Genomic DNA, 23617 nt, shown 5'->3' on the forward strand with positions numbered 1-23617 from the left:
ACGCGGGAGGGGGTGGTGCGCATGCGCCGGCATCCGGCCTAGCTGGCTGTGGTCGCCCGGTTTTCCTTCGCTTCGGGGTGCTCGGAGCCGCTGGGGTCTTCGGATTCTTAGAGCGTCCCGGTGGAGTGAGGGTTGCCGCACGCTGCGCAGCCCGGGTACACGCCCACCGCGTGTCCTTCAGTCCCTCGAATCGCTCCCGGAATAGACTCTCCCGATGCGGCCGCCCCGGCCCAATCACAGCGCCGGGGGGTTTGCGGGTACCTCAGCGGCGAGGTCTTCGGTGCCCGCTCTGTAGAGCGGCAACACGTGGCACTGTGTGTTTACAGCGCTATATTTACACATAACCATAGCGTTTATTGTCACTATCGGTTGGTTAATGCCCCAACTGACAGCAAGTGCCGCTGCCAGCGCAACGAAGTCCATCGTACGGCCCTGCCGGGTGTCCCGCCGTCAGGACTACGTTTCCCGGCAGGCACCGCGGGGACCGGCGTGCAGCGCGGCGGCCCTCCTGCTGGCGCATTGGCTGTGCCGGGCGGTTGCCCCGCCCCTCCGTGCACCGCGGGTCTCTGTGGGGTCTGCGCGGCGCTGGTGCTGCGAGGGCGGTGGACCCCGGGGCAGGCGGCGGCTGGGCCTGCTCGGTCCCGGCAGGGGGATGGGTTTCCGGGCCGCCGCCGTAGCGAGGGGTGCGATGTGTGAGTACCGGGGCCGGGGGGAGCAGAGGGCTGGGGGAGAGCTCTGTGGCGGCAGCGGTAGCTCTGTGGCGGGAGCGGGGGTGATGGGGGGTTGCTCTGGCCTTGGCGGAGGGGGTGGCCTGAGGAGGGGAGGGGATCGGGGCAGGCCCGGCCTAGAGGGGCTGCAGCGGGCATCTTGCCTTGGGGCGGGCCTGCATTTTGCTTTGCGCTGTGAGCATCCTTTATTGCTGCAGTGATCCCTGAACTTTGCTATGCTGTTAAATACAGATATTGTTAGAGCAGGAGCTCTGTCACAGATGTGTAGCTATCACGCTGTCTCTTCACATCGGCCAAAAGTGTTTCCAGGGTTGAAGCGTGGCTTTGGGTACAGAGTAGGTTAGTTAGCTTCCTCATAACATACGGCTAACAATATGTCCTTGTGAAAGCATGTATGAGTGGTAGCATATGTGAAAGCATAAATGTCTGGTAACTTAAAAGGAGTGGGACTGATAATGTGAAACAAGTTGTGATAGCGCAATGAAATATGAGGTATTTGAAATTAATCTTTTGTCATTGCAAGCAGAGTAGTTCCCATGCAGAGTTACGTTAAGAGCTGTTCGTTGGTGCTTGTGAATGACAACCTGGAAAAGTTTATGAACATTGAATAGAAATGGCATTGATGATTAAAGTTTATACTTCAACATACTTTATTGATAGTGGTTTGGTAAAAGTGGTCTCGTGCAAGTAATTTTCCTTTTCAGCTTCCCTCCTACACCTTCTGAAGTGCAGCTTTAAAGAGCTTTGTAGAACAGATGAGTTCTGAGGTGTGACCTGAGAGAGAAGAGCATTTAGGTTTGATGGACTTTGGTTTCAGCATCAGTTCCTGGGGCTGCTTTTCCTATATCTCTGCTGGTTGTGTCTGTTCTTTTGCTATTTGCTACTTCTTTCAGTCAAGCTTTGATTACTGTATTAAACTAATTGACTGTTTTGCTGGACTGATAGATACTAGCCTAAAAAAACCCGCTGAAGTTTGTAAGTATTTCCCCATGAGGACTGCAGTATTTGGGATGAATATTGCAGTTTCTAAGGGCCAATGCAATGTGGCTTTGTAACTTCTTACCTTGGAGATTCTTATCCTGAAGTCTCTTCTGTTAAAGGCAACTGCATTATCTTTTTTTTAATCCTTGGTTGACTTCAACTGAACTGGCAGTACAAGGCACCTGCATTTCCACCACCACGTACGTTCCACTATGGACTGATTTTTGTATGTAAAGTTTGTTAAACAGGTGCGTTTCAATTTGGAGGAAGTCACTGGTTTTAGGCAAACTACATTAGTCTGTTACCTAAGTCAATTTGGTTGCTGTGACCAAGCTTCGAGTAACTTCTAGCCTATATGTCCAAAAATGTCACATGGTTGAAGAGATGTCATCTTAATTTATGCAGGGCTGTGATACCCAGTATGAAGAATAACAGCAATCACTGTCCTATAAATACGTATCCAAATTGTGTGCAGAGATAGTAAGACTTGTAGATAACTTTGTCTAGGTAAAATTAAGGTATTTTTCCATTGACCTTTTTTACACTTTATCTGAAGACAATAAGATATCTGGAATCAAATTTAAATTTGATCGGAATCAAATTTAAATTGATAAAATTCTTTCAAACATCTGGTAATCATCTTCTGTGAACTCTGCCACCAGATGGTGTCATAAGATTTGGGATGCTATCTGACTCAAGCTGATTATAGGAGAATAAGAGGAAACTATGCATTATGAATAATTTCTTTGGTTTTATAAAAATTTTTTTCATTTTTGTAGTCTAAGGGATTTTTCTCATCTAGTCCAAGACTGTTTTACATTTTGATCCAAGTTGATGGAGCTCCTAATATTCAGCCCTGGGACAAACTGCGTTACAGAGATGTAAGAGTTCAGACAGAACTCTATTTCTGTTGTCTGGGCATTAGTGACTGCTGTCTTAATGTTTGGTTTGAGTGCCTCAAATCACTCTCCAGTGGTTCTTCATACTCTGTAGTGACTGTATAAATAGAAAAAGCCTGATGACTGACTGAATGCTCTCTGACACGCTCTCTTGTGTCTACATAGATCTTTCTTAGGGAGTCTGACTCATTTTGCTGAGATCAGGCACCTGCTTAGGTGAAACTGCAATAGACGGGCTGTATAGAGTAGTCTGTTTTGATTTGGCTTCTGAGTCCCTGTTTGTAACTTCTAATCTGTGAAAGAGGCATAGTGTGCATACCTGTGAAGGGTATTATGAGCTTAAAGCCCTAGGAAGGTAAAAAAGATACAGTTACAGAAATGTGTAAAATTAAGTGGCGGGTATTTCTGTTATTCTTATAAGGGTCTGTTGATGACCTTTTATAAAGTGATGCAAGTTTATCAGAATAAGCTGATGTGAATTATTTTGTAAGTCAGAAATATCTAACCCAGGTTTTGTCCCATGTCTTGTGGATCACTGTGTTGCTTTGTAATAAGACTTTTTTAATCACTAGCAATTACATTTGAGGCTGTAATGGTAGTAGGGCTACAAAGGCAATTACCCTCTCCAAAGGGTGCTAATAGGGGAGTATTATGTCCAGTTTTGGACATTTCTTTTAGAGTGAGAAGAGTTTGCATATGTCTGAAAATGAACTAGGAGTACAGGGGAGAACAGAAGCTTTCCAGGTGTGTGGAATTTAGGTGTCCTAAATGACAGCATACAGCAATGATGCTGAACAGCTCTCCATTCCAATTAGGACAGTGCATATCCCTGAATCTTCCAGTGCGTAAAAAGCCATTGTAAGATAGCAATAAGGCATTTGCTTTCACTAGGGAGGAATTATCTCAGCTTACATGAAGGAAAACTTATAGTTTGGATATTAGGAGATTATTAGCATTGCTTATATGTCGTGAATTAGAAAGATACAGTTTGATTGTGACTTAAGATGTATATATTCTTCTGGTCTGTACCTTGTTCTTAGATTTACTTGAAATATTAATAGACATCAATGAAAACTCCGTTCATGCCAGGTGTTCCCATGGCTGCACTGATCTGTTCTAAGGTATTTCTCTACAGTCTCCTTATCTCCAGTATACCTTCCCTATGTGTTGTAAAAAGCCAGCTGTACTCATGGGATAGCATGCAAATGGTTTCTGCTAGGTGTCTTCTAGGCTAGTTCATGGAGTCAACTTTATTGCTTTTAACAGGAACTTAAAGAACTTCAATCTGTGAAATAACTCTTCTCTCCTTCTGACTCAATGTCAACAGTTGTGCTCTTGGCCGCCCAGTTATAACATTTGCTGTGCAGTGGTGCTGCTTCTGTGCTGAGGGGTCTTGAGTACCTTCAGTCTGTCAGGAAGATGAAGTTAAATCTTGGAAAGCAGGGAAGAATTTACCTTAAAGTCTTAAAATTCAGTTGGTACAAGTATTTTAACTGCTGGGCTGTAACATACTTGTCTCCTTTGCTATGTTAAAAAAACCCCTGTGACTACAAAGTAGTTTGTACAGTGCACGATAGTGTGCTAGAGGAGAATAATGCTGTTAGTCGTGACTTAACTTTAGTAAGTCCTTAAGTTCCTGTTTGTTTGTGGGGTTGGGTTGCACAGATCAGCATCTTAGAAGGAAGGTTACAGTGTCTCCCACATAGGCCCAGAAATAATGTCAAGGTAATTGGCAAAAGTTGTGGTCTAGCAAGGGGATGTGTAGTGAATTCAGATGCCTTGAGGGCAGTGAATCTCGGAAAGAAAGATAGTCTTTGCATGTTGGTGCTTTATTCCACATAAATTCTGCTCGAGGTAATGAAATTTGAGCATAGGCCTCTGTCTTATGACGAATTAATTACTTGGTTTTGTACAGCATTCTCACAGCAGTACAGGTCTTTGGTGTTTGGAGCAGTGTGTAATACAGGGAAATGGTTTTATAGTCATAAAATTTTTCCTTAAGAAATGTCTCTCTATTACTAGACTTTCATGAATCATTATTTAGTTAGATTAGCAATCACTGTTGTTTTGTAGTATTCGTTTATCGCAATAGGTGGTTGGATAGAGCTTTCAAAGGCATATGTGGGGTTCTCCAGGTTTTCCTGTGAAAAGACCAGACTTCTCGTGAAATTAGCAAAATTAAGTTGTGCTGATAATCAAACTACATGTGATCTAGCCTAGCAGTCGTTGTTTAAGTGCTTTCCAGGGCCTAAATACACTTCCATTCGTAATTCTTCTGAGCAAGAGGCTTCTCTCCAAGTCAGAATGACCTTGTCATGTGTCCACCACTTCCTCCCATCAACCAACTAAAGATTGCATGAATGCATTTTGTGGTAGTGGGTTGCTTCTTTCCTCTCTGCTCCATTCTCCTGTCTTGTGTCTGTGGCAGCTGTATTACTGTTCTACGGCGCAACTAGGATATGTGCCATCGGTTGCTGCAGGAGGGAAGTCACTAAAGCGAAAGAACGGCATCCCTGTGAGGAGCTGTGGAGCATGTTGCTCCAGAGAGTTTTGCCATGGTGAACTTCTAGATGCCCATTCTTGTCAAGTGTAGAGTTTCCACTGCTATCTGTAGGGACATGCAGCATTTAGGCAGGCCTTCAGACAGGCCAGCGCTGCTGATCTCTTTGAGGCCTCCTGAGGATTTCTAGGCAGCTGGAATGCCAGGCTGCCTGCCCTGCTCCATGGCACTTGTGGCTTTATATAGTCAGAATGTTCAGCCGCTGATCTGTAGCAGGTTTAACCTCGACGTGCATTTTTAATGTATGTTATCCGGTAAGGTTGAATAACTGTGGACAAATAGATGTGTAGCAGGAAGTAGTCTAATGCCTTATTTTCTTTGTAGACTATTTTTACTTGTGAGAAGCATTCTCCAAAATCTCCATAGCAGGCTTGCTTAAGTTAATTAAAACTGTGTGATGTTTCCGAGTTCTAGGCAGGTGCAGGCTATGCACAAGTTGCATTTATATCCCATAGTTGTAAAATGCATCCCTTCCCTTTAAAACAAACAGATAAAGTCACCCACTGAACACTTACGTTCCCTCAAAATAGAGAATTGTCATGATGTCTCATTTGTTTTGAAGGCTAATTGACATTTTGCTGTTGACATGTGTTTTCCCCTTTATATGGTGGTGGAGTCTTTTTGGCAAAAATCTTTGCTTGCAGTTTGCTCATTTTTCAGAGTAGCTCAATTTCCTATTAATGTCTCATAAGGAGTAGTTTCCTATGCTGTGCAGCAAGTTGGTGATTTCAAAAGCACAACTATTAAATCTGATAAAAGCTTGATGGATGTTTGGGGTTTAAAGTGAGGGATTTTTTTTTTAGGAATTCAAATATGCCTGCATTTATATAGAGAAAGCTGTTTCTGAAGTGTCTCAGTATGAAAGTTTTGTGATTGAACAGACCAATGTATGATGAGATGAAATGCCATCACTGACTACATAGCTCAGATAGCTCAGATGCTCTCTGGTTCTTGTCATTGTTGCATACTGAGTGAGGGAAGATCTTGAATTTATGTTTTTTCAAAGTATTTCATGAATGTTATTTTACAGTGAAATTGAAGTACTTCATTAAAGTGAGGCATAGGTTTTATAGCAGGAATTGGGAAAAAGCTAAGGATGAAGGGAGGTGGTTTATGTCTCTATGTAGACAGTAAGTCAAGAGGTGATCTGGAAATAGAACATGGGTTTGTCTTCTCCCAGTCCATGTAGCATCTACTGGATCTCTTTACTTCTGAACCCTTGTCTCTAAGGGCTTCTCTCTGTGGAGGTGAAAGTTTCACTTTTCATAGTGACATCCAATAGCATTTGAATTCCATTAGTATTTTTAGTACTCTGCCATAAGTAATTCCCAGTTGATTGGGCAGTTAGCCTAAAACTCTTCCTGTAATCGTTTATAGTTACTATATGTTTTAATTAGCCAAAACAGGTGTGATGTTAGCTGTACTTCTGAAAGCTTTTTAATGTTACATGCTAACTGGTGTCAGCAAGTCACTGTACTTTACTGGCCTGCTTTTTCCGATTTAAGTCCCATGCTGCTGTTTCACCCTTGTGCAGAATGAATTCTGTAAATACTTGAGTAATCTTGAACAAGATCCTGAACACATGTAGAGTATTAATCCACTAAACTACAAAGTAGTGCTAGTGAAGAATGTTGGGGGAGCACAGAGTATTTTAATGCAAAAGGAAGTATCTGAAATTGGTGCAAGTTTTAGCACCCTTGCTTTTCAGGAGTAGATTCATATTAATCAAATAATATTAAAACGTATCTCCTATATTGGGTAGGCATCCAAACCCTTATGTATAATCATAAATAATTGTCTTAGATATGTTGCAGCTGCACAGATCTGTGTATAAACAGTATGTTGATGATGTGCTCCTGTACTCGCCTAATAACCTACTGGAAAATCATCAGGCTGAAATATCTCATTTTCTGTCTCTACTCGGCTTAAACTTTCCTTAACTGCTCTCTCAGTTGAAATAAGTTTAAAAGCAAATGGTACTCTTTATATGTGGTTTCAAAATAATTTGTTCCAAAACTTGGTGTTTCTGTGTTCTGACCTTCCGTGAAGGCAGGTGCTTTTGCATGCATGTCTCCGGTATCATATGCATTTAGATGTACACTCTGCATGACCTAGGCTGGTGCAAAGTTCTGAATGATCTTGCACCTTTGTTGGGCGTGATTTGTCAAAATAAATAGCTGTTACTGGTGGTTTGAGTACATCAGGTGCCCATGGGATGAAGCTAGAGACTGCATATTTAAACATGGTCAGGTATTTCAGTGAGATCAAGCATGGTACCTTAAGAATGCTGCTTACGGAACATAAGAAGATGATTGAATCTGCTGTTATAAGTGTGTTTGTCTTGGTGTGATGATGCGTTTTTTTTTTTAGGGAGGAAACTACTTTCTTTGTTGTCTGCAGGTGAAGGGCTGTTGCAACTCTCAGTTCCTTTCCTTTTAAGCTGGACAGATGCTGGTACATATGTTCTCTGTAAATGGACATGCAAATCTGGAGGAAGAGAGTTACTTGTCAAAGAACCACATTTTGGAATTAGAGTGTGTGTGGTTTTACTTGCTTAGTTATGTTTGTTTACAGTTGGACAGAACCACTGGATGTCAGTGCTGCTTTAACTCGAGGTAATCTGGATTTGATAAAAATCCAGTTCTTGCCCTTTGCTCGCAGCTTCTAGTCAGTGCCAAATTCAGAGGGTTTGATGCCCCGATACAGGTTGATGGTAGATAATTAGAATTAATTTTTTAGGGTAAGCTGTGGAGATGGGCTGTTGAAGAAGGTTATTTGATGGTATTAGCTAAGTTAGCTCTGAAGTTGACTAAAGTAAGATAGTAAAGCTTGGAAGGACTTGTCTTTTTCTGTGGAGAAGCAAAGATGCCTGATAGTAAAAAGACACATTTCTTTCCACTTCAGGGTGAGGAACTGCCTCTGCTAAGTCAATACAAATTTTCTATAATGCTTGATCATTCTGCATTTTAGTGTGTTTTAAGAGGAAGAAAGGGGCAAAGATTATACCCTGTTACTTATGCAGACATGTCCATCTTTGTATTATAACCTAGACTGCCTCTCTAAGTTAGATGTACCTCTCTAAGTTAATTGCTCTCCTTACGAATTAAACATTATGATGAAATACGTAAGGCATTTAATTTGACCTGCTGCTTTTTTCATTTGCATATACGCAAGTATTAAGTGTTAAAATGTTTAATATTCTGGTGCTGTTGGGAATAACTAATGAAAATCAATAGCTTTTATTAATGGTTCAATACATAAGGTGCCCATGTAGAGCATGGTGTTAGAGAATGTATCTTAAAATGCTGTCTAAATTGAGTATTTCAGTACATGCATATTATTAGTTCTTACAGAGGCTAGTGAGAAAAATACTGAATTTAAATCACTTCAGGTTTTATTTTATGCTGTATAAATGGACTGATAAAACTTGAAGACTGATGGTCTTTAATGTCATGAATGGCCCTTGTTTCATTTTCCTAGGGCTGTAAATATCTTACTTGAGCTGCCTTGTGTACCAAAATAAAGATCTGACTTTGCCCTGCTCGGTTTCCCAAATTTCTTATCTGCCTCTCATCATCCTAGTTGAAAAGTGTTTTGTTAATCTAATTTGAGTAGCTGAGAGGATTCCTACAGATCTCTGCTTTTAGAACGAGTGCCATGTCTTGGAGGACAAGGAACAAAATGAAAGAAAGGCAAACCTACTTTTTGTTATAGCTGTTTTAGATGACTATTCAAAACTACCTTATCTTTTTTGGAGAATATTGACTATGCACAAGAGGGATATATTCTCTTAAAGAACCTCAGCACAAGTGTTCTCATGAACAGTGACTTATTTTTACTTTCCACACTAAAACAGATTAATGGGGGGTGTGGGGGGAAAGTAATCCTGAATGTTGGTTCTTTTAAAATTATTTTTGTTTGCAGGTATGGGATAAGATCTTTCCAGAGTAATAAGCATGGTTCGAGAACAAAAATGCGTATTATGTCACATTGTGTACAACTCAAAAAAGGTAATTAATTAATGCTTTACACCTGTCGGTAGATACTAATAGAATATGTGTGTAAGAAATGCTTCTGGTTTAAAATAGTGGAAAGTATGAGGGCTTTTCCCCTCTGACAGGAGTATATTGAGCTAGGTCTATCACAAATCAAATAATATATTTGCACATGCTTTAGAGTAACTTTCTTGAAATGAGCTGTGCAGTATGCTTGATTCTGGATGTTAAAAATATTGAGGTATTAGAATTTTTTATACTGTTGTGTAAAGATGCTAAAGTGACAAGCACTCAAACTCATTTGGCTATAAATTGTGATATGTTAAGAATACTGTGATACACGATTTTTTGATCCCTTTTGGGAGGCCTGTGTTTCCATATGGAAGGAGAATATGGAAATATCCAGCATAGCATGTGTTTTCATTAGTGAATCAATTTGGTGTATATTTTCTGTACTACATATCATGCAAAGCCTGCATTGAAATGGAGTGTTTCTTAATGGACCTTCATAGATTGCTTAGCCACATGGCACATGGATATCTTGCAAATGCCAACATATTAATTCACACAGCTCTTCAAGGTTGAAGATGTTGTTTCCCCTTTGCAGGTGGAATTTCAAGGGCTAAAGAGGATAGTGATTAGTATCGGTTCTTTGAAGATTTCCAAATGCTTTGGCTCAAACACTAAGAGAAAGTTCAATCTTCTGAATGGCTTCCTTTCGCTGAATTATGAATATTCTTTCTCTTCCAGCAGCTGTCTTTCAATAGCAATTAATTATAACAGCACTGCAGTTCGTGGATCAAGGGTGCTGTAGACAACAAACTGACGTGTTCTGTACATCTCAGTTTCTGAAGTGCATCTAGCAGAGTAAAATAGTATGTGATGATGAAATTACAGCTGTGTCATAATACAAATACAGAGAGACTGCTCAGATTGCACAGAAAAACAGTGTTTTAAGCACTGTGATTCTGGACAGTGGTATTGATGAGACTTTTAATAAAAGTGATGATCAATGGTAATTTGTCAAAAATCAGTCTAATAAGCTTTGCTACATGCACTCCTGTTTGTCTTTCTCCTGGAATTCTGCTCCACTTCTGTTGGATTGTACTGACTCCTGTGTGTCCTTCCTCAGCAAAGGTAACATTATATGACTTCCTGAGAGTGTCACTTGTGCTTTCATGGTCATAGAAACAGGAATGGCTACTGCTACAGCCCTACAGGAGTAGAGTACACCTTCCTACAAGGCAGGAGAGTTCTTGAAAGGGAGCCTTTCAAATATGATACACCATTTTGTTTTGTTTTGACCGATTTAACTTTTTTCCCCACGTTGAAGGAGATGGAAGAACACATGAGAAGCATGCTTCACCACAGAGAACTTGAAAACCTGAAGGGAAGGTATGAGAACAATCTTGCATCCTTCCTCTCTGTGCATTTTGTATGTCACTCTCTGGAAGAGTTCATGTCCTGTTTCCCATAAAAGCTGAATTGCACAATTTATTTTTGTGCATCACTTAGTTGCATGCCTTGTGATAAAGCTGGCAGTGAACATGTCTTTTAATGTCAAAGACTCAGGAGGCAAACAATAATGTGGAAGAAAGCTCTCCTGTATTTCTTGGCTGCAGTGAAATAAAATTAAAGAACATGTTTTTTAGGACTTGGCAGTTTCGTGCCTGGTTTCTTAGAAGCTCTAGAATTCTGCCTTTGGCAGAATTATTAACACTGGTATTTTCCTTTTTAAAATATTTTGTAATAGTTTTCAATTATGTAGAAACAGTTGTTGGTCTTTTAAACCGCTGTGAGAAGACTGACATCTTGGATGTAAAGTCTGCATCTGCTTGAGTGACTGTCTTGTCCTCTGCCACCCTGGTTCAGTTGTTTGGTTAAGGGACCTAACCATGGTGGATGGTGATTTCCTTTTGATTTCCTTGGGTTTATTCGCAGCCTTTGGAAAGCAGGAGGAGGGAGTTAAGGGGTATTTAAATATCATCCTGATAATACGGAATCAGATTGTAACCAGAGTGTGCTTAAAAGTGCTTTCAGGTGTATGAGTTTTGAGGTAGCCAGGGAGATCAGATAGTCTGCATTTTTTAAGTATTTCATCTACAGACTAATTTTTAATCAACTCGCAGCACGAACTTTCTATGGACATGGCAAATCTCTTTTGAAGGACTAAGAAGTGATCCTCTTTCAACTCTTAGAGTGTGGGAGATCCATTTTGTCAGGACATCTATCTTGTACGCAGGGAAGAAAAATTGTAGACTACTTCTGTATGCATGCTAGCTTTTTGTTCATGTAGCTTTTATTCTGTTGTTTTGTGTAAGGTGAGAGCAGCTGTAAGGGCTCGAGGCCCCTTTTTTAAAGAATTAACTGTTAAAGAAAGGCCGAGTGAAATTAAGACTCATCTATACTATCATAGATACTAATGCCAATGTAGTTAAGTTGTGCCAGGTTGAATTCTAGTAAAACTCTTAAGCTGTTTTGTTTTATAAAATTTCAAAAGTAGAGGAAGTTAGAAACTTATTTCTCTTCAGTAACTTTTTATATGCAAGGCATGCGCATAGCTGCATACATGCCACAGATGAAGACATTTGTTTGAGCCAGCTGTGTAGTATTTTGTACTACTGTTGTATATAATTGCGAAGTATTGCTGTAGTTTTTCTGAATCAGCACCTTAAAATGTTTTTAGGTTAAGAGTTCCAGAAAATCTGTATCATATGTGTATGCCTGCTTAGACCTGCTAACATTTCAAATTATCTCTCTAAAATAAAAAAATAATACTTATTTCAGGACAGCAGGTAAAAATATACAGCTTACTTTGAAGTGCGTATTAACTGTCAGTAAATAACCTTTGTTGTCTAATTTCTACTTCCATTTAATATTTGATTAATTTGCCTGGGGCTTCCCAGAAGGTTAGTAAACTAGGAAAAAACCTTCCGTCTTCAGAATCTCCATTGTCAGCCTTTCTTTCAGCAGGGGTTGCATGGACTATCAAAACAATAAAATATATCAGAAAGAAAATTAAATATTCATTCCCTCTTGAAACTGAATTTGTTGTAATGGGATTCAGAAAATCTTGGAGTTGTCCAGATTAACAAAGTTATTCTTGTGTCACAATGAGAAAATCTACAAAAGCAGCTTTTTGGAAGCTATTTCATTTTTTTTCAAATAAAAATTGCTTTGTAGTACAGATGGAGAGCATAAAAGCAATAAATTCCTCACATTCCCACTCTTTTCTTTTTTTTCCCCTCCCCTCATGCCATTGCTATCCCTTGCTTGGCCCTACATTTCTTGTGTTTCTTTGTTCTGAATTCAGCTACTTAAAAGAAAACAAAGCAAACCCCGATAATTTTGTTTTCTTCTCTGCTGTGCCCCACACAGCTGGGTCTTGGGAGCTAAGAGCATTCTGAAAATGTGCCTGGGATCAAGTGCATCATGCTATTCAATATCTGTCCTTTTGAGGGTGGAAAATACTTGTTCTGTTCCTCAACAGCTGGGAAGGGGTAGCTCAGAAATCAGAATGTCCTCTGCACTAGAGGCTTACTTAGGGCTTCTGGTCAGCTAACTTGTAGAGCATTTCTGTTCTGGACTTTCTTCTACTGAAAAGGATTCTGAGATCAGCTTAAAATTTCACATTTTTTGGCATCTTATTTCTGACCTTCTAAGTTAATTTTTTATTTTTTTTTTAGTTTATGACTCTTGAAGGTCACAGTAATTTCGAGAGGTTGTATATAGTGTCCACAGTGATTTGCAAGTGATCTGACAGTTCTTGGTTTTCCATTTCCATAAGACTGAAATTAAATTAAATTAGTTTCATCATCATAATTACATTTTCTGTTGCTAAGGTAACTGTCTTCATTGCTTCTTTGAGAAGAATGCATGGAAGATGTTTGTTCTCAAAATGAATAATGAAGTTCATTTCTCACTGTGCAGCAGCAGCCTTGTTCTCTTCCCCTGTGCCTCTCCTTCTTCCTCCCACTTAATTTTAGTAGAAGTATTTTAGGAGTTGTACAGCCTTGTAAAGCAAAAGGTGCTCCAAGTAGAAAATGTGAAGCACAAGCAACAGCCTCGTAAGTGTGGTTGAATTGTATAACTGAGGATAATATCATTAAAGGGTGTAGTATCAGCTTATTACTACCTTCAAATTTAACATCCAACTAGAAGTCACTTTTTAGACTTCCTGTATGGAAGAGGTAAAGGGAATGCACACGTTAGTTTACACTTTTCTCCTTTTAAAGTTAACTTGGTAATCTCAAGGGCTAGAAGAATTTTCTGAATCACTTTAAGGCTCTTCTCTTCTTGAAGTCTTACTCAATGTGATGTATAAGGAGAACTGGATGTCAAGTACAAAGCTTTAGCGTTTTGTTTAATTTTCTAGTTTTTGGGGGGTTTAAATTGAAAGTGAAGTCATGCTCTTGTGTGAGGGACGTTGAGCCTGCCATCTGAAGTACACATCCAGTAAATAAAGCCGTTGGATTTTTTCATACTGAGAATCACAGAATGATAGGCATTGAAAGGGACCTCTGGAGATCTGGCCCAACCCCCCGGCCAGAACAGGTTCACCTACAGCAGGTTGCACAGGACCATGTCCAGGAGGGTTTTGAAGGTCTCCAGGGACAGAGACTCCACAGCCTCTCCGGGCAGCCTGGTTCAGTGCTCTGTCACCCTCAAAGTAAAGAAGTTCCTCATGTTTGGATGGAACCTTCTATGTTCAAGTTTGTGCCCATTACCTCTTGTCCTGTCACTGGGCACCACTGAAAAAAAGACTGGCCCCATCCTCCTGACACCCACCCTTTACGTATTTATAACCATTGATAAGATCCCCCCTTGGTCTTCTCTAGGCTAAAAAGCCCCAAGTCGTAGAATCATAGGATGCATTGGGCTGGAAGGGACCCCCAAAGGTCAGCTAGTCCAACCCCCCTGCAGTGAGCAGGGACATCTTTAGCTAGATCAGGTTGCCCAGAGCCCCATCAAGCCTGAACTTGAATGTCTCCAGGGATGGTCTCCACCACCTCTCTGGGCAAACTGTTCCAGTGCTTTACCACCCTTATGGTAAAGAACTTCTTTCTAATATCCTATCTAAATCTACCCATTTCTAGTTTAAAACCATTGCCCCATGTCCTATAGCTGCGAGCCCTTGTAAACAGTCCCTCCCCAGCTTTCCTGTAGGCCGCCCTCAGGTGCTGGAAGGCTGTTAGAAGGTCTCCCCAAATCCTTTTCTTCTCCAGGCTGAACAAACCCAACTCTCTCAGCCTGTCTTCGTAGAGGAGGTGCTCCAGCCCCCTGATCATTTTTGTGGCCCTCTTCTGGACCTGCTCCAACAGGTCCATGTCCTTCTTGTACTGAGGGCTCCAGAGCTGGATGTGGTACTTCAGGTGGGGTCTCACCAGAGCAGAATAGAGTGGGAGAATCACCTCTCTTGATCTGCTGGCCACACTTTTCTTGATACAGCCCAGGATGTGATTGGCCTTCTGGACTGCAAGCACACATTGTTGGCTTATATCCAACTTTTCATCCACCAGTACACCCAAGTCCTTCTCGGCAGGGCTGCTGGCTATCACATCATCCCCCAGCTTGTATTGATTATGAGGTTTGCCCTGACTCAGGTGCAGGACCTTGCACTTGGCCTTGTTGAACCTCATGAGATTCACATGGGCCCACTTCTCAAGCCTGTCCAGGTTCCTTTGGATGGCATCCCATCCCTCAGGCATGTCAACTGCACCACTCAGCTTGGTGTCCTCTGCAAACTTGCTGAGAGTGCACTCAATCCCACTGTCTATATCATTGATGAAGATATTAAACGGCACTGGTCCCAGAACAGACCCCTGAGAAACACTACTCGTCACCCATCTCCATCTGGACATTGAGCCATTGACCACTACCCTCTGGATGTGACCACCCAGCCAATTCCTTATCCACGGAACAGTCCACCCATCAAATCTGTATCTGTCCAACTTAGAAGAATGTTGTGGGGGACCACGTCAAAGGCCTTGCAGAAATCCGGATAGATAATATCCATAGCTCTTCCCTTGTCCATTGGTGTAGTCACATCATCATAGAAGGCCACTGGGTTGGTCAGGCAGGACTTGCCCTTGGTGAAGCCATGCTGGCTGTCCCGAATCACGTCCTTGTCCACCCTGTGCCCTAGCAGAGCTTCTAGGAGGATCTGCTCCATGATCTTCCCAGGCACAGAGGTGAGGCTGACAGGTTGGTAGTTCCCAGGGTCCTCCTTTCTACCCTTTTTAAAAATTAGTGTAACATTTCCCTTCTTCCAGTCACCTGGGACTTCACCTGACTGCCAGACTTTTCAAATATCATGGTGAGTGGCTTGGTGACTACATCAGCCAATTCACTCAGGACTCTGGGATGCATCTCATCAGGTCCCATAGACTTATGTAAGTTCAGGTTCCTTAGGTGGTCATGAATGTTGTCTTCACTCACAGTGGGAAGGACTCTGTCGCCCTGGTCCCCATCTTGTGGTCCTTCAACTCTTGAGGTGCAAGGAGAAAGGTTGCCAGTAAAGACAGAGGCAAAAAAGTTGTTGAGAACCTCGGCCTTCTCCTTGTCTGTTGTTACTATCTTGCCAGACTTGCTTATTGGGGGGGTACGCTCTCTTTGACCCTCCTTTTCTGATTGACATACTTGTAAAAGCCCTTCTTGTTATTCTTCACATCTCTAGCCAAGTTCAGCTTCAGTTGTGCCTTGGCCTTCCTGACTGCATCCCTACATGACCAGGCAGCGTCCCTGTATGCTTCCCATGATACCTGTCCCTGCATTTCCTCTTGCCTTTTAGTTTGACCAGCAGGTCTTGACTCAGCCATGCCAGTCTGTTGCCTTGCTTTCCTGATTTCCTACACCTGGAGATTGAGAGCTCTTGTGCTGTATGGAAAGCATCCTTAAAGATCTGCCTGCTCTGTTCTGCACCCTTGTCCCTGAGGACTGTTTCCCAGGGGGTCCTATTGACTAATTCCTTGAAGTCCCTCAGCCTCTCTTCGTAAGAGATGCTCCAGTCCCCTAATCGTCTTTGTAGTCCTTTGCTCTACCCTTTCCAGTAGTTCCCTTTCTTTCTTGAATTGAGGAGCCCAGGACTGGACACAGCGCTCCAGATGTGGCCTCACCAGGGCAGAGTAGAGGGGGAGGAGAACCTCCCTCGACCTGCTGGCCACACTCTTCTTCGTACACCCCAGGACACCATTGGTCACCTTGGCCACAAGGGCCCATTGCTGGCTTATGGCTAACCTGTTGTCCACCAGGACTCCCAGGTCTTTTTCTACAGAGCTGTTTTTATATACTTTTGTCATGTTTATTTATAGAGATTTTTTATTTATACTTTTGTCATGTTTATTTCAAACTGCTTTTGGCCTTCTTGTTGAATAACTGAGATTGTGCGGTGTTCCTGTCCGGTAGGGAAATGCGTAGACATGATCCATGTGTGTCGTGGAGTGTGAAGAGTTCTGGCTGATATTAATAGGGATAGGAGGAGGAAAGAACTGAAGGAAATCTGAATTCTTTAAGCGTAGCCAGTTCATCTTCAATTAAAGTTCATCTAGAAAAAAAATAGTGTGAAAAAAACCCAAACAAACAAAACAGAAAGGCTGATGATGGAGATTCTGAAGATGGAAGTTTTTTTTCCCAGTTTACTAACCTTTTGGGAAGCCCCAGAAAAAAAATTACAGTTTTTTCTTTAGGTTCGTATAGATTAAGAGCAAGACAGAGAAGTGTAGTCACTACCCACTTGAGTCTTTTTTCTTTCCAGACTGTCAGTTGGTACAAGAGCCACAGCTTTGTAATTAGTAACTCGCAGGTTAGAGGTGTTAGAAACAGGTTCTTTGTCCTTAGGCCAGCTGCTAACTCACTGGCTTTGTCCAAAGTAAGTAAAACTTGGCATTTGTTTAGTTATCCTGTAAATGAAGATGATGAAAGTTTTAATGAAAAAATTGAAACATGAGTCTTCTGAAGGATTTGGATTGTTCTTGAAAACCTAGTTAGTACCACTGAGGTATGTTTCTCATTGAAGTATCTTTATGATTGAAGTGGAACGTTATGTAAAAAGAACACCTTTTTCAGCAAGAAGCCAACTTTCTATTTGCAGTTTGCCTTCTGTGATGGCCAAAGTTAAAAATAAGTTTTATTAGCAGTGCACAGCTGTGCCATTTTTGAGTGTGGAGCGGATTCTTCTGGTGGCATTAGTAAAATTTACTGATTGCATTTGGTTATCTTTATTGGGTCAATGAAATAGCCCAAAGTACAATATGTAGTATCTGGGCTTTGAATATTTGTTAGTGAGTGTGAAGTGTGCAAAATGAAGTATGCCTCTCTCTGGAAAATACAGACTAAATTTGTAAGCTACTGACTTTGTAAATGAAATTTATCCAAATGTTTCATCTGAAATTAGTTAGGCTGCAACATACAAGATAATTAAATGTTAAAAGTGTAAAATTTATGAATTAGTCTATTTAAAATAAAACCCTCTCTAGCTGTGCCTGAATGACTGCGTTGGTTAAATATCTCAAGTATGTTAGTAGAAAAACCACAGATTTCCAGGATAAATAAAACTGACACTCCATTAGCCACTCTGATGAGGGTGTTGGCTTAATATCTAGAGTGAAGGTGCATCTTTTGATCTTTTTCTGATTTTATTTTTAACTTTTCTCTAAAAACCCAAGGATTCATGTTCGTCTTTTTCCTTTATGGATCCCATTTTTTTTGACCCCAGTCATGAACAGTGTATTGGTGTTACAATGCTACTGTTATAGGACTTTGGTCTCAAGTGCGCCATGGGGATGTGCACTGCTTTTATGAATTAAATGGCAGAATTGAAGAACGCATTGTGGAGACAGGCAGCAAGTCCAAACTTGATCCTTGCAGTGGACTATGCTCTCATTAAGTTTTTTTCTGACTTTATTTAACTAGCAAACATACTTTCCTTGTTTAGATTTATTATTAACAGTATATTTCCTTAACAGTGCAGTATTGAAAGGATTTGTCAGGAGAACAAATATGGAATTTTTAGGATTCTTAATTTCTTAAAAAAAAATAAAAATAAAGTAACAAAAAAAAGTTGTAACCTTAATCTAGTTTTCACTGAAACATGAGTAAAGCCATTTGTCTGACACAGCTGTCAACTTCTTCCAGCTGAAATAATGTCTGTATTTTTTAAGATAAGTCCTCTAAAGTAGAAAGCAGACCTCATGCACACTTGAACCAAATAAAGTACAGGGAACTGAAGACACCCTTCTGTCACTCGCTGTGCTGTGGAGTCTTTGGATTCCAGGCAGCAGTCTCAGCTGTCCCAGTTTAGGTTATGTTGTATCAGGATTGGCTGTATCCATGTACTGCCTCCTCCCTTTTCTAAATTTCACTGAGGGAAGGCTCAAGGCAAGGATTAAATGTAGAAGCTGTCACCAGGCTTCCCCAGTGCAGCTGGCACCATGGATAGGCTTCAGAGCAGCTCCTGCTAGCTCTGTAAGCCTTCCACTCTGCCTCCTCGCTCACTATGTTTCCTCTGAAAAGATTTTGAGTACAACAATTCAAGATGAATTCCTTCTCCCAGTTAACACAGCTTTACTACCAAGTCTTTTACCTCTTGATTGTTGGAAAAAAATCTTCTAAAAACTGACCATCAAAAAACTAGACCTTGAAAGAAAAAGCCAGAGAATTCAAGTAATTTGAATATACTGAGCAAAACCAAATTGCCTTGAACTCAAGCACATTCAGAGGAAACGAAGTAAGACCAGAGATACCTGCGATGCCTGTTGGCAGAGTTGAAAGTCCACCCTCTGCCTCTCTTCCTAGAGACAGCAACCATGAATGCCGGGTGTGCAGGGTGACGCTGGTGGGTTTGTCAGCATATGCCAAGCACATCTCCAGCCAGCTGCACAAAGACAATGTTGATGCCTGTGACAGAAAAGGGGAAGAGAAGGAAGAGGGAGAAGAAGAATACCTTGACAAAGAACTCATTCAACTAATCAAGCAAAGGAAGGAGCGGAACCGGTAAGTTTACCTTTTTCCTGTTGGGTCATAGAATTGGTTTTAATACAGTTAGGATACGCTCCTAAGGCTTAGGTGCTCATGAAATGTGAACTGCCTGCAGCCAGTGTACTTATTGTGAGAACAGTTTGAGAGACCTATGTGGATATTGTAGTTTCAACATCTAAATGTGATTTTGCTGAATGCTCTTGTTCTGTTGATCTACAACTATTCTCCATTATGGATAAAAACAGTCCCTAGTGTGGAATCTTGTGTTTTGAGAGCCTTAGTGTTTTTATTTTAATGTTTGATATTAATATTTGATACTCATTTAACTGAAAGGTACAACATAAATGTGACAGTAGTGCTTGTATTGTTTGGGGTGGGGGCTATCTGTAGGAACCTGGCTTTTAAGAAACTTCTGCTGAACATGCTTTGTTATAAAACTTTAGTCTGTTTATTTTTAAAATGAATTGGATTGTGCTGTCAATGTCATGTTGAAATTCCATAGTCCTTGAATGAAATTGCTTACCTGTTTTATCTGACTACTTACCACTGGCTAAGAATAATTCTAGTGGATCGCTATGAAATAGAATGCTGCAGAGAGTAATAAGTATTGCCTTTTATCTTCTCTATGACTCTGTGAGTGTGCATTGCTAATATGATGTTACAGTTGGGAATATATTGTTTGAATAGATTTATGGCATGGCGATGGTATTAAAGGGGCACATGATTTTTGAAACAAGCTCTTGCTTGCTGTGGCTAGAAGTTTCAATTAGCATCTCCAAGTGCACAAATCTGTGGAGATTATTTGGTTTTGACACCATTCTGTCATACTACGGCGTCCCTGTGCTGCACGATGGTCATGTTTTCATATTGGTCAATGTGGGCAGCAACAATGTCACTTTTTCTGGCTTTATGGTAAAGGAGTAATGCTGTCAGTACAGTGGTATTCTGAGGCAACATAAATCTTAGAAAATCTCTCTGCTGGATGGCGGTTTAGAGAGGGGGAAAAAAGAAAGTACATGGATTAAGTTACTAATACAGCAAAATTGTTTCCATTAGATCATAATCTAGTTGAGTCAGCTCCTAGAATTTACAATACCACTTAGACATCTTTTTTTGAATTCTTGTCTTAGAGCTCACTTTATCTTATGCAGGAGGCCATTTCTCATTAGAGAGTAATTATTTGTGCATCTTTTAGCAAAACTGGAACGTGGGTGGTACAATATGAATTTTCAGTTTACTTGAATCAATTGTTTTTTGAGCAATAATGTGAAAGTTTACTGTCTTGCTTTTCCAGGGATCTAGAATGGATGTATCCATGTAGTGTCAGAAAGAAACACTTATGTAATCAATTTTTGGAAAAACTTTTAATAAAAACTCCTCATTTGGTTGAATGAATGCTTAGAACATTTAGACTGCTGACCCTGGGAATAGCTGTAGATGTTAAGGTAGCATTTATCTTTAAATGTGCATGTGATAATTTACCACATGTTCATGATAAGTTGCCAAGCACAAGTACTATTCCAAGGGCAGTACAGGCTCAGCATTGCATGCTGTGGACTGTTCGAGTCTGTGCGTTGAAACAAGGCAGGTTATTTTTGTATCTGAGGTGCAACTTCTGTAAATATTTTATGTTTGTGTTTTAACTCAAGCTTTGTAAACTGAGACATAGTCTCAATTGTTTTCTTCAGTAAGTAGAATAATTGCTTTTCTCAGCCTAACTCTCCTTCTAGTTTGTATCCGTTCACTCTAGTTACACCATCTAACACCAATGGAATAGTCTTCAGAAAAAATAATTATCTCACTACTAATGAATTTTTCATCTATCAAGATTGCTCAAATTACAAAGATTATACAACAGAAAGAAGCCTTCTTTTTGTTTGTTTCTTGTTAGTCCAATAACTAGTAAATAGAAAGGAATATTATCTTCCAAGTTAAACAGAAATATTTAAGAATTAGTTTGTTGAACTGTCTGTGCACCGAATCAGTTGTTCTTGTAAGAACAATTTTGAAATATATTTAAGTAAAGGTACAATATTAGTTTTGAAAGTCAAACACCAGAGAAGCCTGAACAGTAAAGCAGCTAAATAAGTTATCTCTGTTTCTTTTTGTAAGAAACAAAAAAATGTTTCCTTCCCAATGTAAGTAAAATGCATGAGGCTTTTTTGCTGTTGGATTTCAGTGGAACTGCATCAGAATTTAGGTTTTTCTCAATTGTTTTGTAGGCAATCTGAACCAAGCTGTGCAATCCAAGAATTAGAATGTGATGATAGGAGATCACAGAGAAGGCGAGAAGAGAGAGCTGCTTACAAAGAAAGAGAAGCTTATGATCAGTCATCACGTCATAATCATAATGCATCACAAAAGGACTGGAAGTGGGAAAAGGATGATTATATTAGTCCTAGACAAGGCAAATTTTCACACTCTCAGAGGAACCTTAATATAAGCAGGCATTCAGGTGGCCCAAGGGGACACTGTGGGAGGCACCAAAATGTTTCAGGAAGCTCTTCAAGTCGACATAGCTATGGGAATTCTGGAAATGTTTGGCACCCAAGTGGGCGGGGAGGAGGAACTTCAAATTGGCATCACAGTGCCAGGGAGATAAATTCTACTTGGCACTCAGAAGGAACAGGTCATTTTTCTAGCTGGAATTCCAAGAGTTATGGAGGAAACTGGAAATCTGGTCCTCATGGTGCAAATGGCTGGAATTTTGGAAGCTCAGGAGATGCGTATTTGGTAGAGCCAATTAAATACAATAAGGAAAGGTATACATGGAAGCGGCAGGAGAAAGACATTGAAGTTCTGCCATACAGAGATCGAAAAAATAGGGATGACTCGCTTGATTTTACTAGCGATAAACTTCCTTCTGAGGGGGCATTGGATTTTGGTGCGTCAAAGAAATCAGAAAGCAAAACTTCAAGAGCAAGTGGAAAAAGTGGCAGTCCTTCCAGAGATAAAATGTATCGCTGGACTCCCTACCCACCCCAGAAAGCTGCAGAGCAGCAACCAGGGTCTGAAGATAATGTTTCTGAAGCTCGAGATAAAATGGATTCTGTATTTATGCCTCTTACTGATTCACCAATGAAAGGAAAAACTTGTGAACCCAACGGTAGCCTTTCAAAACTTAAAAAAGGGGAAGCTTATTCCCCTTCTAATGTAACCTCAAATCACCTTGATTCTTGCAAGGTGATGAAAGACTGTTCTAGTGGTGAAAAGCCTGACAAAGATGATGGCAGAGGTTATAGGATGCCATCACTGAAATCCCCTCTTCTGAATATCACGGATGTGAAGTTATCTTCCCCAAAGCAAGGCAGAAAGAGTCTCTTAAAAAATGTCAAGCTTCTGTTATCCTCAACTAGTGGCAAAGAGCAGAATCATTTGAATGCACCAAACTGGGAAACAAACGGTTTCTCCTCTTACTCATCGAAGCTGCATGGTATATGTGCTGATAACTTAGAAGACAACAAAAATGTGCTTGGTAGCAATCTTGGAGAGCCTGTTAATAGCTTAAGTGAAGCAATACGAAACCCCAAAGAGATTCAGTCCAACCATTCCGTGCAAAGTGCTCCCTTAAGTTCTTGCAAGGATACAGGTGACCAGAATAGGGAAGAAACTGGGAAAGCATCTCCAAAGAACGAGTTCAGACTAGATTCATTAGAAGACGTGAGCGATGATGATTTAACAGGAAGTGAGAAGTCAGAAGCAAGAGTTGAAAAGTTGGGTTCTTCTGTTAGTTCTTCTTTACCCTGTGTCACTCCAGAAGGTGAACCTGCCACCTCTGAAAAGGAAGATGATGAAAAGCCAGCTGCTTCAAGTATTGCGCCAGTTGATCTGAAAGATTCTATGTTTCAGATGGAATCCACAGTTTCTCCATCAAGTGGTCGGGACCATTTAGATGTGAATTTGAAAACCTCCTCACAGGATGGAGAAAGGGATGAAGAGCATATCAAGTCACATGATCACTTTGAAATGGAAGGCTTTGAAAATCCTTCAGATCATGAGCTGCAAAAAGGAGGAAGCCAATCACTAGGCCTCCTTCTTCCCGATTTAAGTAAACTTGGCCTCCCTGCCTCTCTGCAAAGAGACCTGACGCGACATATTAGTCTAAAGAGCAAAGTCGGGACACATCTTCCAGAGCCCAATCTCAATCACGCACGGCGCATTCGGAACGTGAGCAGCCATCGGAGAAGCGAGACTGAGAAAGAGTCTGGGCTTAAACCTACCCTCAGGCAGATTCTTAGTGCTTCCCGGCGAAATGTAAACTGGGATCAAGTCATCCAGCAGGTAACCAAGAAGAAACAGGAACTTGGCAAAGGTTTACCAAGGTTGGTAGCTGTCAGATCTAACCACGCCTCTCTGTGTGCATGTTGAGAGGAGAGGGTTGTTTTTCTCCAAATCTGAAATTAATTCCAGAATCCTAAAACTTAAGACTTCAGAATGAAGCTTGCTATACCGTAATGTATTGCATATACAAATAATTTA

General features: G+C 40.8%; 1 protein-coding gene across 9 annotated transcripts in view; it reads left to right on the forward strand.

Annotated features, from left to right (window-relative positions):
- Positions 1–9124: 9124 nt before the first annotated feature.
- Positions 9125–23617, forward strand: part of ZNF106 (zinc finger protein 106) — a 33431-nt gene continuing 18938 nt past the window's right edge. For 4 of the 9 annotated variants that reach the window (XM_086463584.1, XM_086463583.1, XM_086463585.1 and 1 more), the window contains exons 1-2: positions 9125–9178; positions 10497–10558. In XM_086463584.1, coding sequence (XP_086319710.1) covers positions 9125–9178; positions 10497–10558 — 116 coding nt within the window. Of the gene's footprint in view, positions 9179–10496; positions 10559–18955; positions 19154–21360; positions 23461–23617 lie in introns of those variants that run through there. The other 5 variants (XM_086463581.1, XM_086463580.1, XM_086463582.1 and 2 more) reach the window with 4 other exon arrangements.

This window comes from Leptosomus discolor, chromosome 3 (genome assembly GCF_034619465.1).
Source record: "Leptosomus discolor isolate bLepDis1 chromosome 3, bLepDis1.hap2, whole genome shotgun sequence".
NCBI classification, from domain to species: domain Eukaryota; kingdom Metazoa; phylum Chordata; class Aves; order Leptosomiformes; family Leptosomidae; genus Leptosomus; species Leptosomus discolor.